At 48.9% G+C, this 14,192-nt stretch overlaps 1 protein-coding gene and 1 pseudogene across 2 annotated transcripts in view; one reads left to right on the top strand and one right to left on the bottom strand.

Annotated features, from left to right (window-relative positions):
* Positions 1 to 3,814, bottom strand: part of LOC112428261 (defensin beta 135) — a 23,198-nt gene extending 19,384 nt beyond the window's left edge. The window contains exon 1 of one of the 2 annotated variants that reach the window (XR_011607274.1): positions 3,714 to 3,794. Coding sequence is in view for 1 of the 2 variants with exons in the window: in XM_071068656.1 (XP_070924757.1) it covers positions 3,714 to 3,774 (61 nt within the window). In the remaining variant the exon portion in view is untranslated. Of the gene's footprint in view, positions 1 to 3,713 lie in introns of both variants that reach the window. The other variant, XM_071068656.1, reaches the window with a different exon arrangement.
* On the top strand, positions 3,797 to 14,192 carry LOC105491196 (heterogeneous nuclear ribonucleoprotein A1-like; annotated as a pseudogene).

Raw genomic sequence — 14,192 nt, 5'->3', positions numbered from 1 at the left:
AGCAGGCAAGACATTTTCCCAGGACCACACAACTCATCAGTGTGCAGAGCCGGGATTCAAACACAGATTAGCCACTCCCTTTCTGCTTCCTGATCTGTGACATGAAGCCTCGGCCTCTCTGCGAGCACTGCTGGAACAGGAAGGGGAAGGGGTGAACGGCAACTTTCTGGAGATGTGGAGTCAGGTTAGAAAAGCATGGGTAAGGATGTCAGGAGAAATCAGCCCTTCAAACTGGACCATGAGGCAGGTACCCTTAAGCTCATAGCCTGGGACTTTGACAGGACCTGACAGGTTGAACCTCGTCTGAGAAATTCCCTCCCCAGTATCTGGGCAGGAGATTTCTAGCTTCTGTCTGGATTTCCCCACAGGTTAGCACTGCTCAGCTCTGCTCAACTGCGGAGCTAGACAAGAGAGGAATTGAGAAGAAGGAGAAGCTGCAGAAGAAACTGACCTTTCCTTCAACTGCCCTGGAGTCAGCTCCCTCGCAGAGGGATAAGAGACCTGGAATCAAAGTCTTCAGCCTGCACTTGGTGCTTTTCCTCCCACAACCTCAGGGGCAGGCTGACTCCGGGGTGCCTGGCCGGCTCCAGCCTGAGTCCTGACAGGTGCAACCTGTATTTTGATGGCCTTCAATGGGCCTGGAAAAGGGCAGAAGGAGTACAGATGTGCCTGGAGTCCCAGGTCTCTTTCACAGACCGAAACCTCCCTGGAGTGGGGAAAGGCGTTTGTTGGATTCGGCAGAATATCGAAAGCCTCACCCCCATCCGTGTGCACTCACGAGGCCCGTCACCTGCAGCTGGCCTCCTGACACTCAGCAGGCGTTCTGTATAGGACGTGCCCTTCACACACACCAGAATAAGTGGCTTTCTGACTTTATAAGCAGATGGCTTGGGGGCTTGGCAACCACAACCTAAATTGCTTCTAGGGAACCCAGCCAAACCAACTTTCTGAACTTCTATTTGCTGGGTTTGTTTCATCTCAGATGCTGAGAACTGTGAGCCAGGCCCGAATGTAAAATCCCCTTGGGGCTGAGTGCAATGGTTCATGCCTGTAATCCCAGCAATTTGGAACTCAAAGTGGGGTGGATTACTTGAGAACAGGCGTTTAAGACCAGCCTGGGCAACATGGCGAAACCCCATATCTACAAAAAATACAAAACTTAGCCAGGTGTGGTGGCTCGCACCTGTACTCCCAGCTACTCAGGAGGCTGAGGTGGGGGGATCACTTAAGCCTGGGGAGATTGAGGCAGTGAGCCATGATCGCACCACTGCACACAGCCTGGGTGAGACACCAAGACTGTCCCAAAAATTAAAAGTAAAAAAGCCCCTCAGGAGACCCAGTCTAATACTACTGAACATACTTGTGCTTTTCTTCACCATCGTACTAGGAGAATCTAAAATCCCTCCCAGTTCTGCAACACGCTGCTGCGGGCTCAGAAGCCTTAGTTATTCTGGAAGCAGCAAGAGGTTAATTTTAGGCCAAAATCTATTTGTTCTTCTCTCAATGGCTTTCAAAGGAAAATGGAAAGTAATGCAATGCTCCACATCTTCATTGAGGAAGAACATGACATTTCCCCTTTATTTCTCTAAAGGAAAGGCTGCTTAGGCAAGTGTCTAAGCCATGAAGATCCCCCACCCTCAATCTCACTCTCCTTCTCTTAGTCCACTCTGTCTCATGTAAAGCAGAATCTTTGAAGGATACAGAGAGTAATTACAAATAAATACTGGGTTCTGCTGGCCCAGGGTATGCTGACTTTCTGCTCAGCCCATGGCGAGCCACCATGGCCAAGAACTCGTTCTCCACACCCCTCTACCCGCTTATCCCAGGCAGTATCCTGACCTGTGCCTGCAGGACACCTGTTGTGGGACTCAAGAAATATCTGATGACAGAGTGTATGAGAGGCAGTGGGGACAGGGCAAGCGGGGAGTAGGGGCTGCTCCCGGGACTGCTGGCTGCCTGTCCTGGGAACAGGGGCCTGGGATGCCACCCAGAACTCATCCGTGGGCGCAGAGCCATATGCTGGTTTTGAGTGGGCTTTAGTATTGAACGGCTGGATCTCAATCCTGATTCTTCCTGAGCCACTTCTTAGCTGGATGATCATGAATGAGTCATTTAACCTCTATCAGCTTCAATGTGCTCTTCCCTAAAACAGGGATAATAAGAGAGGATAATTCATGGGACTGCCGGGAGGATTAAGTGAGCTTCAAAAGTACTGAGTGTGGAGGTTGGCAAATAGCAAGTGCTCCATGAGTATTGACCAGTAAGTAAGCACTCAGCAGGTAGTAGCTGTTGCTGCTGCTCCTGTTATTTGGAAGTGGTTTTTGTCTTCTAATTCATGCTGAATTATCTTCTCACTGCACCACATCAATGGCACAACGGGTCAGGCAGCCACCTCCAGTGCCCTGTAGGCTCAGATTCACTAACAATTAGAAGGACCTGTTCCTAGAGGTACCCATTAGTGGACAGGAGAACCCACAGTCCGCCCGTTAGGGTGAGAGTTCCCACAGCCATCCTGTCTCCCCAGCCACAGCAGCACCCCTCTCCCAGCAGCACCCTTACCTTGGCAGCCTCACACCTGCCTGCTAGGAGGTCACGTGGCTCATGAGCTAAGCCCAGGCCTGGGAGCTGGGAGTTTCCTCACCCATGCACTGACCGTCTCTATGACTCTAGGCACGTCACCTCAACTGCCTGCAATGTGAAGGGTGGGACTGAGGTACCGTGGTGCTCCCTACTAAGGAAGAAAGAGGGCACCAGTCTAGAAAACATCTGGAGACAGTAGAAGGAAGCACCAGCTCATGACTAGCATGGAGGCATTGCAGAAATACACAGTGCAGGGCCAGGTGCAGTGGCTCACACCTGTAATCCCAGCACTTTGGGAGGCGGAGATGGGAGGATTGCTGGAGCCCAGAAACTCAAGACCAGCCTGGGCAACATAGTGAGACCCCATCTTTACAAAAAATATACAAAATTAGCTGGGTGTGGTGGTGTGCACCTATAATCCCAGCTATTTGGGGGTCCGAGGTGAGAGGATCGCTTGAGCACTGGAGGTCAAGGCTGCAGTGAGTCATGATCACACCACCACACCAACTGGGCAAGAGAGTGAGACCCTGTCTGTTAAAAAAGGAAGAAGAAAGAGGAATATGCAGTGCCCCATGGCCAGTTTCCTGCCAAGGGTGAAGGGAAGTGGCATTGTAACAAGAGAATTTTAAAACAATCATAAAAGCTACTAAGAGTCAGTCTATTATTTATTATCACCATGTCCCAGCAATTCTAGACAAGGTCAGTGATAACACATCTGGGGACTGGTGAGGGCAATCACTCCCATTGTCCTCCACCTTGGTGTGCCATCACCTGGGGGCCACAGCCTCCCACCCTTCCGATTCATGCATTCCCTAAAATGCTCCACGCCAGGGCCCAGCCCTCTTTGCCAGAATCATATTACTTTTCTCTCTGCTCTGGCTGCTGAATGCTCCCCACCCTAGCTCACTAAGATCACCTCTAGCTGGGAGGCCTCAACCCTCTCGGGCTCTTGATGTTCCTTTCACCTTTACTTCCTGACTGTGCCCACTCCCTGCTCTGTACCTGGCATGGAAACTGGGAAAGTTTCCAGAATCAAAATGGAGTCACTTGTGTTAAAAAACCTTAACAAGGCCGGGCGTCAGGGCTCACGCCTGTAATCCCAGCATTTTAGGATGCCAAGGCGGGTGGATCACCTGAGGTCGGAAGTTCAGGATCAGCCTGGCTTTCTGCCCATGGACGCTGCGGAAGAAGCATCCTTCAAGTCTCTCTTCTTGCCGTCATCTCTAAGTCAGAGTCTCCTAAAGAGCAGGAACAGCTGAGGAAGCTCTTCTTTGGAAGGTTGAGCTTTGAAACAACCAATGAGAGCCTGAGGAGCCATTCTGAGCAATGGGGAACGTTCCCGGACTGTGTGGTAATGAGAGATCCAAACTCTCCAGGGCCTTTGGTTCTCACATATGCCACTGTGGCGGAGGTGGATGCGCCATGAACGCAAGGCCACACAAGGTGGATGGAAGAGTTGTGGAACCAAAGAGAGCTGTCTCGAGAGAAGATTCTCAAAGACCAGGTGCCCACTTAACTGTGAAAAGGATATTTGTTGGTGGCGTTAAAGAAGACACACAAGAACATCACCTAAGAGATGATTTTGAACAGTGTGGAAAAATTGAAGTGATCGAAATCATGACTGACCGAGGCAGTGGCAAGAAAAGGGGCTTTGCCTTTGACACCTTTGATGACTATGACTCCGTGGATAAGACTGTCATTCAGAAATGCCATACTGTGAATGGTCACAGCTGTGAAGTTAGGAAAACCCTGTCAAAGCAAGAGATGGCGAGTGCTTCATCCAGCCAGAGGTCTAAGTGGTTCTGGAAACTTTGGTGTTGGTCGTGGAGGTGGTTTCTGTGGGACCTTGGTCATGGAGGAAACCTCAGTGGTCATGGTGGCTTTGGTGGCAGCCATGGTGGTGGTGATGAACGTGGTGACAGTGGGGATGGCTATAAGGGATTTGGTAATGATAGAAGCAATTTTGGAGGTAGTGGAAGCTACAATGATTTTGGCAATTACAACAATCAGTCTTCAAATTTTGGACCCATGAAAGAAGGAAATTCTGGAGGCAGAAGCTCTGGCCCCCTATGGCGGTGGAGGCCAATACTTTGCAAAACCACGAAACCAAGGGGCTATGGAGGTTCCAGCAGCAGCAGTAGCTATGGCAGTGGCAGAAGATTTTAATTAGGAAACAAAGCTTACCAGGAGAGGAGAGTCAGAGAAATGACCAGGGAAGCTACAGGTTACAACAGATTTGTGAATTCAGTCAAGCACAGTGGTGGCAGGGCCTAGCTGCTACAAAGAAGACATGTTTTAGACAAACACTCATCTGTATGGGCAAAAACTGGAGGACTGTATTTGTGACTAATTGTATAACAGGTTATTTTAGTTTCTGTTCTGTGAAAAGTGTAAAGCATTCCAACAAAGGGTTTTAATGCAGATGTTTTTTCGCACCCACGCTGTTGATTGCTAAATGTAATAGTCTGATCGTGACGCTGAATAAATGTCTTTTTTTTAACGTGCTGTGTGAAGTTAGTCTACTCTGAAGCCATCTTGGTAAATTTCCCCAACAGTGTGAAGTTAGAATTCCTTCAGGGTGATGCCAGTTTGTATTTGGAATTTATATACAACCTGCTTGGGTGGAGAAGCCATTGTCTTCTGAAACCTTGGTGTAGTTGAAATGATAGTTACTATTGTGACCTGAAGTTCACCATTAAAAGGGATTATCCAAGCAAAATCATGGAATTATTGTTTATAAAAGTGATTGTTGGCACATCCTATGCAATATATCTAAATTGAATAATGGTACCAGATAAAATTATAGATGGGAATGAAGCTTGTGTATCATCCATTATCATGTGTAATCAATAAATGATTTCATTATCTTGAATGAAAAAAAAAAAAAAGATCAGCCTAGCCAACATGGTGAAACCCCATCCACTAAAAATACCAAAAAAAAATTAGAGGAGCATGGTGGCCCATGCCTGTAATCCCAGCTACTCAGGAGGCTGAGACACTCATTGTAGCGATGGGAGAGGTGGACAGCACCTCTCCCAGGATATTTTTCTTTAAGAGACAGAGTCTTGTTCTGTCACCCAGGCTGGAGTGCAGTGGCACCATCATGGCTCACTGCAGCCTCAATCCCCTGGGCTCAAGCAATCCTCCCATCTCAGCCTCCTGAGTAGCTAGGACTACAGGTGCACACGACCATGCCTGGTTAACTGTTTAATTTTCTGTAGAGATGTGGGTGTGGGGGTCTCACTATGTTGCCCAGGATAGTCTCAAACTCCTGGTCGCAAGCAATCCTTCTGCCTCCGCCTCGCGAAATGCTGTGTTTGGATTATTATTATTTTGGTAGAGAAGAGCTACCAGCTAGGCTTAGGGAACGCCTGCACCCCGGCACTTCATCCTGGGATTCCTGTCTTGAGTTGTATAAATTTGGGGCAACAATGAGTAAACTATGAGGTGGGGGAGGTCAAACTTTAGAGGCTTCTGCCCTTGTCTACTGCTGCCTACTTCCTCCTTCACCAGAGCACCTGCCATCCCACTCTCAGCAAAGTTCATCTCAAAGAGGCTGAGACAAGCTGAATCCACAAAGGGAATCTCAATTGTAAGGATCAACAAACTTTCTCTGTGAAGGCCAGAGAGTAAATATTGTAGGCTTTGCAGGGCCTGCGGGCCACATCACAACTACTCAACTCTACGATGCAGTGAAAGTAGCCGTAGACAATATATGAGTGGAGCCGTGTTTCAATAAAGCTTTATTTATACAAACAGACAGTTTTCAGATTTAGCCCACAGGGTGCAGTTTGCCGATTTCTACTCCAATGGGACATTTCAGCCACTGTGGCCCACCACAGAGCACCATACAGAGAAGTTTGTACCAAGACTGCCCTCGAGCCGCTTCTAATCTACACGTTTATGAAAGATGAGTAAGTATAGGAAGGGGGAACATGTAATAATATTCTTTCATATCATCACAGCTTTTCCATTCACTCCTAGAGGGTTTGCCCCGCACTCGCTGTGTGCCAGGCACTGTGCTTGGCCCGCGGGAAGGTAGAGATGAAGCTGCCACGCTGCCCCAGGGAGTGCCCCACTCCCTCTGGAGCTGTGTCAACAAGGCTCTGGCCTTCTCTCCGGGAATACCAAAGGGAACACAGAGACCAGAGGGCAAAGGAAGAACTGCAAGAAGGGAGCGCCCGAATCACCCGCACGCCTGCTGTCCTCAGCCCTCCAGTGTGACTTTGGATGAGTTACGAACTCTAAATCTCATCTTCTCCTCCTATTTGAGGAAACAGTGCTTATCCCCAAGAACTGGTATGAAGCTTAAAGGACACATTTGCAAAGCACAGGGCCTGACACATGTTAGATGCTTACTAAATGATACTTCTGTTTCCTTATCTATGAAAGAAAAAAAAAATACGTCCCAATGGGGCCATGCAAGATGGATCACACCTATAATTCTAGCTTTTGGGAGGCCAGGGTGGGAGGACCACTTGAACGTACGAGTTCAAGACCAGCCTAAGCAACATAGCAAGACCCTGTCTCAAAAAAAATTTTTTTTTAATTTAAAAATAATTTAAAAAAATTTTTTTAAACTTTCTGATGAACACTACTCCTGACCATTCCATGCAATTCTGAGTAGTGTTATTCCCTCTAGGGCAAGAATAAAGCATCCCAAAATGCCAAAATTCATTCATTTATTCATTCATTCATGTATTCATCCTACAAATATGTAATTCACACCTACTATGTAAGTAGACACCCTCCAAAAAGCCTGGAGGTCTGTCCTCTGAGTTTACAGCATAATAGAGATGATAAACTAAAAAAAAATAAAAATAGACAAGTTAATAATTACAAAAATGGTAATTGTTTTGAAGGAAGAGTGCAGGGAAAGATTTATATGTACGTGTGCGAATGTGTGTATATACATACACACGTGTAATGTGCTGCACAACGTACGTACCACACTCAGCTCAAGGTATCAGGCATTCCCACCACCCCAGAAAAGTCCCTCATGCCATTCTCAGGCATTAACCCTACCAGAGACAACTACTGCTCTAAATTCTGTGATCACCAGTGAATTTTGTCTGTGGCTGAACTTGGTGTTAATGGAATTACACTGTGTGCAGTCTCGTGTGCCTGGCTTCTTTCAGTCAACGTTATGTTTATGAGGTTCATTGGTTCATTCTGTTTGTGAAACAGTAGTTCATTCTTTTTTATTACTGTCTATACCATAATGTATCTATTCTCCTATTGATGAGCATTTGGCTTGCCTCCACTTTTTGGTTATTAAAAATAGAGCTATTGGCCGGGGTCGGTGACTCATGCCTGTAATCCCAGCACTTTAGGAGCCCAAAGTGGGTGGGTCCCCTGAGGTCAGGAGTTCAAGTCCAGCCTGGCCAACATGGTGAAACTCGTCTGTCGCCCAGGCTGGAGTGCAGTGGCGCAATCTTGACTCACTGCAACCTCACCTCCTGGATTCAAGCGGTTCTCCTGCCTCAGTCTCCCCGAGTAGCTGGGACTACAGGCATGTGCCACCACGACCAGCTAAATTTTTTTGTATTTTTAGTACAGACGAGGTTTCACCATATTGGCCAGGCTGGTCTTGAACTCTTGACATCAGGTGATCCACCTGCCTTGGCTTCCCAAAGTGCTGGGATTATAGGCATGAGCTCCGTGCCTGGCCAAAAATGTTTTTTCACTTTCATTTATCCAACAATTCCTTCTGTTTTGCATACCTGCCACTAAATGTCTTCCCCTTTCCTGTTCTCTACTTCTTTTGTGGGATCCACTTGAAGCCTCCCTTGTGGACTGTGACTCTTTCCTGCCACCAGGTGGCAGACTTTGCCTGCTCTGACACCTCTCCTGCCCTTAGCAAAACTGCTTAGGGTTGGTGGGAGTTGGAGGGGGACAAGCTGATGGAGTCCTGTGTCTTTTCTGAAGTTCTGCTTGGCAATCAATTGCTTCCTTTCCTTTTTGGTCCTCGTGGTCAGCACAATGCTTTGGGCAGAGTCGGCATTCAATAACAAGCAAAGCAGACACAGTTTTGGTTTGTAAGATAAAGTTCTAGAGGCCTATTGCATAACAATGTGTGTCTATGTAACATGACTGAACCGTACTCTCAAAAGTGGTTATGATGGTAAATATGTTACATGTTTTGCAGCACAATTAAAAGTAAAAAACAAAAAGTAGGCCGGGTGCTGTGGCTCATGCCTGTAATTCCAGCACTTTGGGAGGCCGAGGTGGGCAGATCACTTGAGGTTGGGAGTTCAAGACCAGCCTGACCAAATGGAGAAACCCCGTCTCTACTAAAAATACAAAATTAACCAGGCATGGTGGCACATGCCTGTAATCCCGGCTACTCGGGAGGCTGAGGCAGGAGAATCGCTTGAACCTGGGAGGCGGAGGTTACAGTGAGCCAAGATCGCGCCATCACACTCCAGCCTAGGCAACAAGAGTCAAATGGCATCTCAATAAATAAATAAATAAATAAATAAATAAATCAGTCAGTAAGTCAGGCCTTTCTTTACCCAACCCCAACCCCAAGGTGGCGTTCATCATCATGTCCCTATACCTCCTCTGTTTTCATTGCTATCAAAAATAATAACAATAATGCAAAATTTAAAAGCAAAGTAGATTAATGGACTGGGCACGGTGGCTCATACCTGTAATCCTAGCACTTTGGGAGGCCAAGGCAAGTGGATCAGCTGAGGTCAGGAGTTTGAGACCAGCCTGGCCGACATGGTGAAACCCCATCTCTGCTAAAAATACAAAAATTAGCCAGGCATGGTGGCCCGCACCTGTAATCCCAGCTACTTGGGAGGCTGAGGCAGGAGAATCTCTTGAACCCAGGAGGCGGAGGTTGCAGTGAGCCGAGATCATACCATTGCACTACAACCTGGGCAACAGAGCGAGGCTCATCTTAAATAAATAAATAAATAAATAAATAAATAAATAAATAAATGCAAAGTAGATGAATGAAGGCAAAGCCTCTCTTTGCGTAATTTCTCTACAACAATGTCCACTCTCCAAATGCTCTGTGACCTGTTTGCAGAACGTGACAGTTTACAACAATAAAGGCATAAGAGGTTACAGCTGTGGCCTTCCTCACATAGCAAGGGGGAACTAGGGCCCACATAAATATTCAAACCAAGGAGCACAGCAATGGGTGCCCTAATGGTGGGATGGGGGAGGCTGAGAACTGGGTGAGCACTGGGTGAGGCCGTCCCAGGGGGACACTCCTGCCACTGCTGGGTCTGACCCAGGAAAGCAGCCCCTGCTGTGGGCCCCTGAGACAGCTGCCAGGAGGCCGAGCTGCCCATGACGGCTCCCTCGCCTGCGAACACACACACATGCCTGGAGACGGATCTGGCAAGGCCACCTCTGAAGATGAGCAAACTGAGGCCCGGAGAGGTGAAGGAATATTGCCAGGACCACACTGTGATGGAGGCCAGAAACCGTGCGGGATCCCAGGTCTTCCGAGGGGCAGCCCAGTGCCCCATGCACCACACCTTGTGCACTTAAGGAAGGAAGCTGGCAAAAAACAATGGGTGGAAATCAATTTCTGACCACTTAGAAAGTGGAAATCCTTAGCAAAGATAAGTTGATAAGATGTATCAATTGGGTTTAATTCTGTAAAAAGTTGTACATTCAAAATGTATATAAAAGGAAAGACACAAATTTGGAAAACAAGGCAGGTGGAGGCAAAACAAAAATATTAATAATAATCAGTGAAGAGAACAGCACTGTGCTGGCCCGGTGACTCACGGCTGTAATCAAAGCAATCTGGGAGGCTGAGAAGGGCAGATCACTTGAATCTAGGAGTTCGAGGCCAGCGTGGGCAACATAGAGAGACCACCCCCTATCTCTTCAAAAAATAAAAACATACCTGGGGCCAGGTGCAGTGACTCACACCTGTAATCCCAGCACTTTGGGAGGCAGAGGTGGGCAGATCACTTGAGGTCAGGAGTTCCAGACCAGCCTGGCCAACATGGTGAAACCCTCCCACTAAAAATACAAAAATTAGCCAGGTGTGGTGGTGCGTGCCTGTAATCTCAGCTACTTGGGAGACTGAGGCAGGAGAATTGCTTGAACCTGGGAGGCAGAGGTTGCAGTGAGCCAGGATTATACCACTGCACTCCAGCCTGGATGAGAGTGAGACTCTGTCTCAAAAAAAAAAAAAAAAAAAATGTAGCCAGATGTGGTGGTGCACACCTGTGGTCCCAGCTACTCCAGAGGCTGAGGTTGAGGTGGGAGGATCACTTGACCCCAGGAAGTAGAGGCTGCAGTGAGCCGAGATTGCACCATTGCACTCCAGCCTGGGTGAGAGTGAGACCTTCTCTAAAAAAAAAAAAAGAAAGAAAAAAAAGAGTACTAAGAGAACAGCACTGAAAGATGTTAGAGATTTGGATGCAGTCAGCCTCAATGTATCACTTACTAGCTACATGACATTAGGGAAGGTACTGAACTTTCTGAACTTCAGTTAGTCACTGGTAAACAAAAATAATAATTGCACAATACAGCATGAGGAAGTTAATGCAGTTAGCACAATATCTGGTACCTCATATGAGCTCAATAGATGTTGAGTGCATCTGATTCTATCCGTTGATAAGAATTGATGGCACGTGTCAGACCTGCACCCAGATTCTATTTGACAAGATAGAATTAATCAAAAATCCAAGCTTTGCTGAGGTCTAGATAGAAAATTTGCAAACTGCATAGGGCTTCCTTCAAAGAGTGACAAATCACAGAAGCATATGCAGAGCGAGGCCAAGTGTTTACAGTGCTGAATGTCCCTGCCGTCCTTTTCACCTTCCATAGACTGTATGATAGTGTGTCTTCCAAGATGCGTGCTCACATCCAAACACTGAGGAAATCATTCAAATCGTTAGCTAGACAACATTAGCAAGAAGCCTACAAACCCCCCGACCCCCGCCACCCCCACCCCCACCGGCATTTCAACCAATCTCCTGTTCTCCCTTCCTGACTTTCTAACAATGCACAGGCCCTGCCCTCGAGCCACCCACCCACTGCCTCCCGAGTGATGGGCACTCCCAGACAAGACCCAGGCTTTCCTCCCTGCGGCGCCAGCCTGGGAAAAGCAGACAGAGCACGGGCCCTGATGGCCCCTCCGCCGGCTCCCCCAGCCCTTCCCTTCCCTGGCACCAAAACAGATGACTTCATCTGAGGGACACAGCTCCTATCAGCCAGCCAGGCCTCCGGAACGGGAGCGGAAGGGAGCACCGAGGCTGGCCTCTGCTCTGGTTACTTTGGCACAGGATGGGGCTCTGTGGAGTGTCAGCCACAGCCTTCAAATCACAGGAGCCACAGCCTTGCTCCAGGGTCCCTGCCACCCGGGGCCAGCACTGCCCCTGCACGTGGCCGCCTCTCCCAGCCTGACCTCCTCCCTCCTCCACACTGCGCTGGGGTGCACAGCAACTGAGTTAGGAACAGATGACAGAGGAGCCTCCTTTTCTGAGTCCTCGCTCCCCGTCCTGAGCCCCCAGACTGCTGACCACAGTCCTTGCATTTGGTCCATGTTGAGTCTCAGTGCAGTCCAGTCATTTTTAATCCAGATCAGGAATTAAAGCCTTGATCACTGATTAGATCCGGGTACCCACTCTCCTGTTCCTCAGCCCCCCTTCCTTGATGGCACCATATGTGACTATGGAGGGGCCCTCAGGGAATGTGGGGAGAGTTGCTCAGGCAGACAATGGCCCCAGGGAAACGGCCACATCCTGCCTGGGCATGTCGCTGCACTGGTGGCTTCACTGTTGGTCTGTTTCCAGCCTGGTCCAATGCTTTACAAGCACCAGTTGCTGCCCTGGACGGAAAGGAGCGTGTGCTGTCACCCATAAGAGGGCACGCACTGGAGCTGGGCGTGGGTTTCCCACAGCCATGCGAGCTTGCACCAAGTTACCTAACGTCGCTGGACCTCAGGGGTCTCATCTGTAAAACAGGGGCATGGTTGTTACCATCTCCGCACATTGTTGTAATAATTACTACTTTGTGCCCGGTGTGTAGTGAGCACTCAATAAATGCAAGTTTTTTTTGTTTTGTTCTGTTTTGTTTTAAATAGAGTCAGGGTCTCCTTCTATTGCCCAGGCTGGAGTGCAGTGACACGATCATAGCTCACTGCAGCCTTGACCTCCATGAGTTACTTTTATTACCTGGGTCTGTCTGGTGGTGAGGGTTTCTGTGATATATGATGGCCTTGGTAGGGTAGTCAGCTTAAGCCTGGCTTTTTCAGTTTGACTGCACCACCCTTTGAGTGTAGAAGCCGGGGCTCTGTGACCCCCAGGGCAGCTGCAGACTCCCACGTGCTGGATCATGGGTTTCACGTGTCCTTCTCTGTTTCAGCCTGGGATGGGACACACTGCAATTCCTGGTGCCCAGACAGATCAGAATCACTAGATGGAGAAACAGACTTTGTTCAACATCAGAAGAGAACTGGGCCTGGCGTGGTGGCTCACACCTGTAATCCCAGTACTTAGGGAGGCCAAGGCAGGCGGATCACTTGAGGCCAGGAGTTTGAGACCAGCCTGGCCAAAATGGCGAAACCCCATCTCTATTAAAATTACAAAAAATTAGCCAAGCATGGTGGCTCATGCCTGTAGTCCCGGCTGCATGGGAGGCTGAGGCATGAGAATTGCTTGAACCAGGGAGGTGGAGGTTGCAGTGAGCCAAGATTGTGCTGTCCTGGGTGACAGAGTGAGACTCTGTCTCAAAAAGCAAACAAACAAACAAACAAAAAACAGAAGAGAACTGCATCATGCCTCTTTTGCACCCAGAGTGGCAGTTGTCAATGGATGGAAAATGCCTTTCCCTTCTCAAAGCTCCCCAAGAGGGGTAGGTGCCAATGGATGGAGAAGGCCCTCCCCTTCTCGAAGTTCCCCAAGTCAATGTTCTCGCCCAGACGCCACTCCCTGGGCGCTACTTCCTATGCCTCTCAGGGCACCAGAGGCCAGTTCACTGGGTTGAGCCTTTGTGCAGACTCTGAGTGACTCTCATTCACCTCTTTGTGGCTGGGAATCATCTCCAGGGTAGAGCCTGCCCCTGTCTCTTAAAGGGTGGACGTGGGACAGAGGTCAAGGGGTAACCCCAGGAGTAGGAAGGGCCGTGGACCCTGTTTCTCATCAGATTTCACGTTTTTACTCATCTTCTGCCTGCCTCTGAGGGATGCTTGCATGTGCATTAGGCTCTTCTGTCTCTCCACCTGGCTAGCCTGCGTTCCCTGCCCCGACACCTCCGTAGATGGGGAGGGTATTTCTGGGTCTCCATCTTGTGCTTGTGAACACAGAGAGAGCCAGTGACCACCCTCGCCAAGCAGCTTTTTCCAAAACCAGATCAGGGCCTTCTGGTTCTGGTTTTGGAGTGGAGTCCCAATGTCCGGCCAGCTACCCCAAGAGAGGATGCTCACTCTGTCCCTAGAGTGGCTGCTGAGGAAGGTCCCAGAGGGCTGGCCTCGGCGCCTCTCTCTGCACGGCCTGGGAGCCGTGGTCAGTGATGACCTGCAGAGATCCCCGCTGAAGCCATGGAGGCCCTGCCATGCGCTGAGCACTGGGGAAGACCCCAGGCACCTACATGCCCTGAGACGGGAAGACCCTCCAGGCCCGCAGTCTTCATGA

The sequence above is a fragment of the Macaca nemestrina genome, chromosome 8, assembly GCF_043159975.1.
Source record: "Macaca nemestrina isolate mMacNem1 chromosome 8, mMacNem.hap1, whole genome shotgun sequence".
Classification (NCBI taxonomy): Eukaryota; Metazoa; Chordata; class Mammalia; order Primates; family Cercopithecidae; genus Macaca; species Macaca nemestrina.
This window is presented reverse-complemented; position numbering and strand designations above follow the sequence as displayed.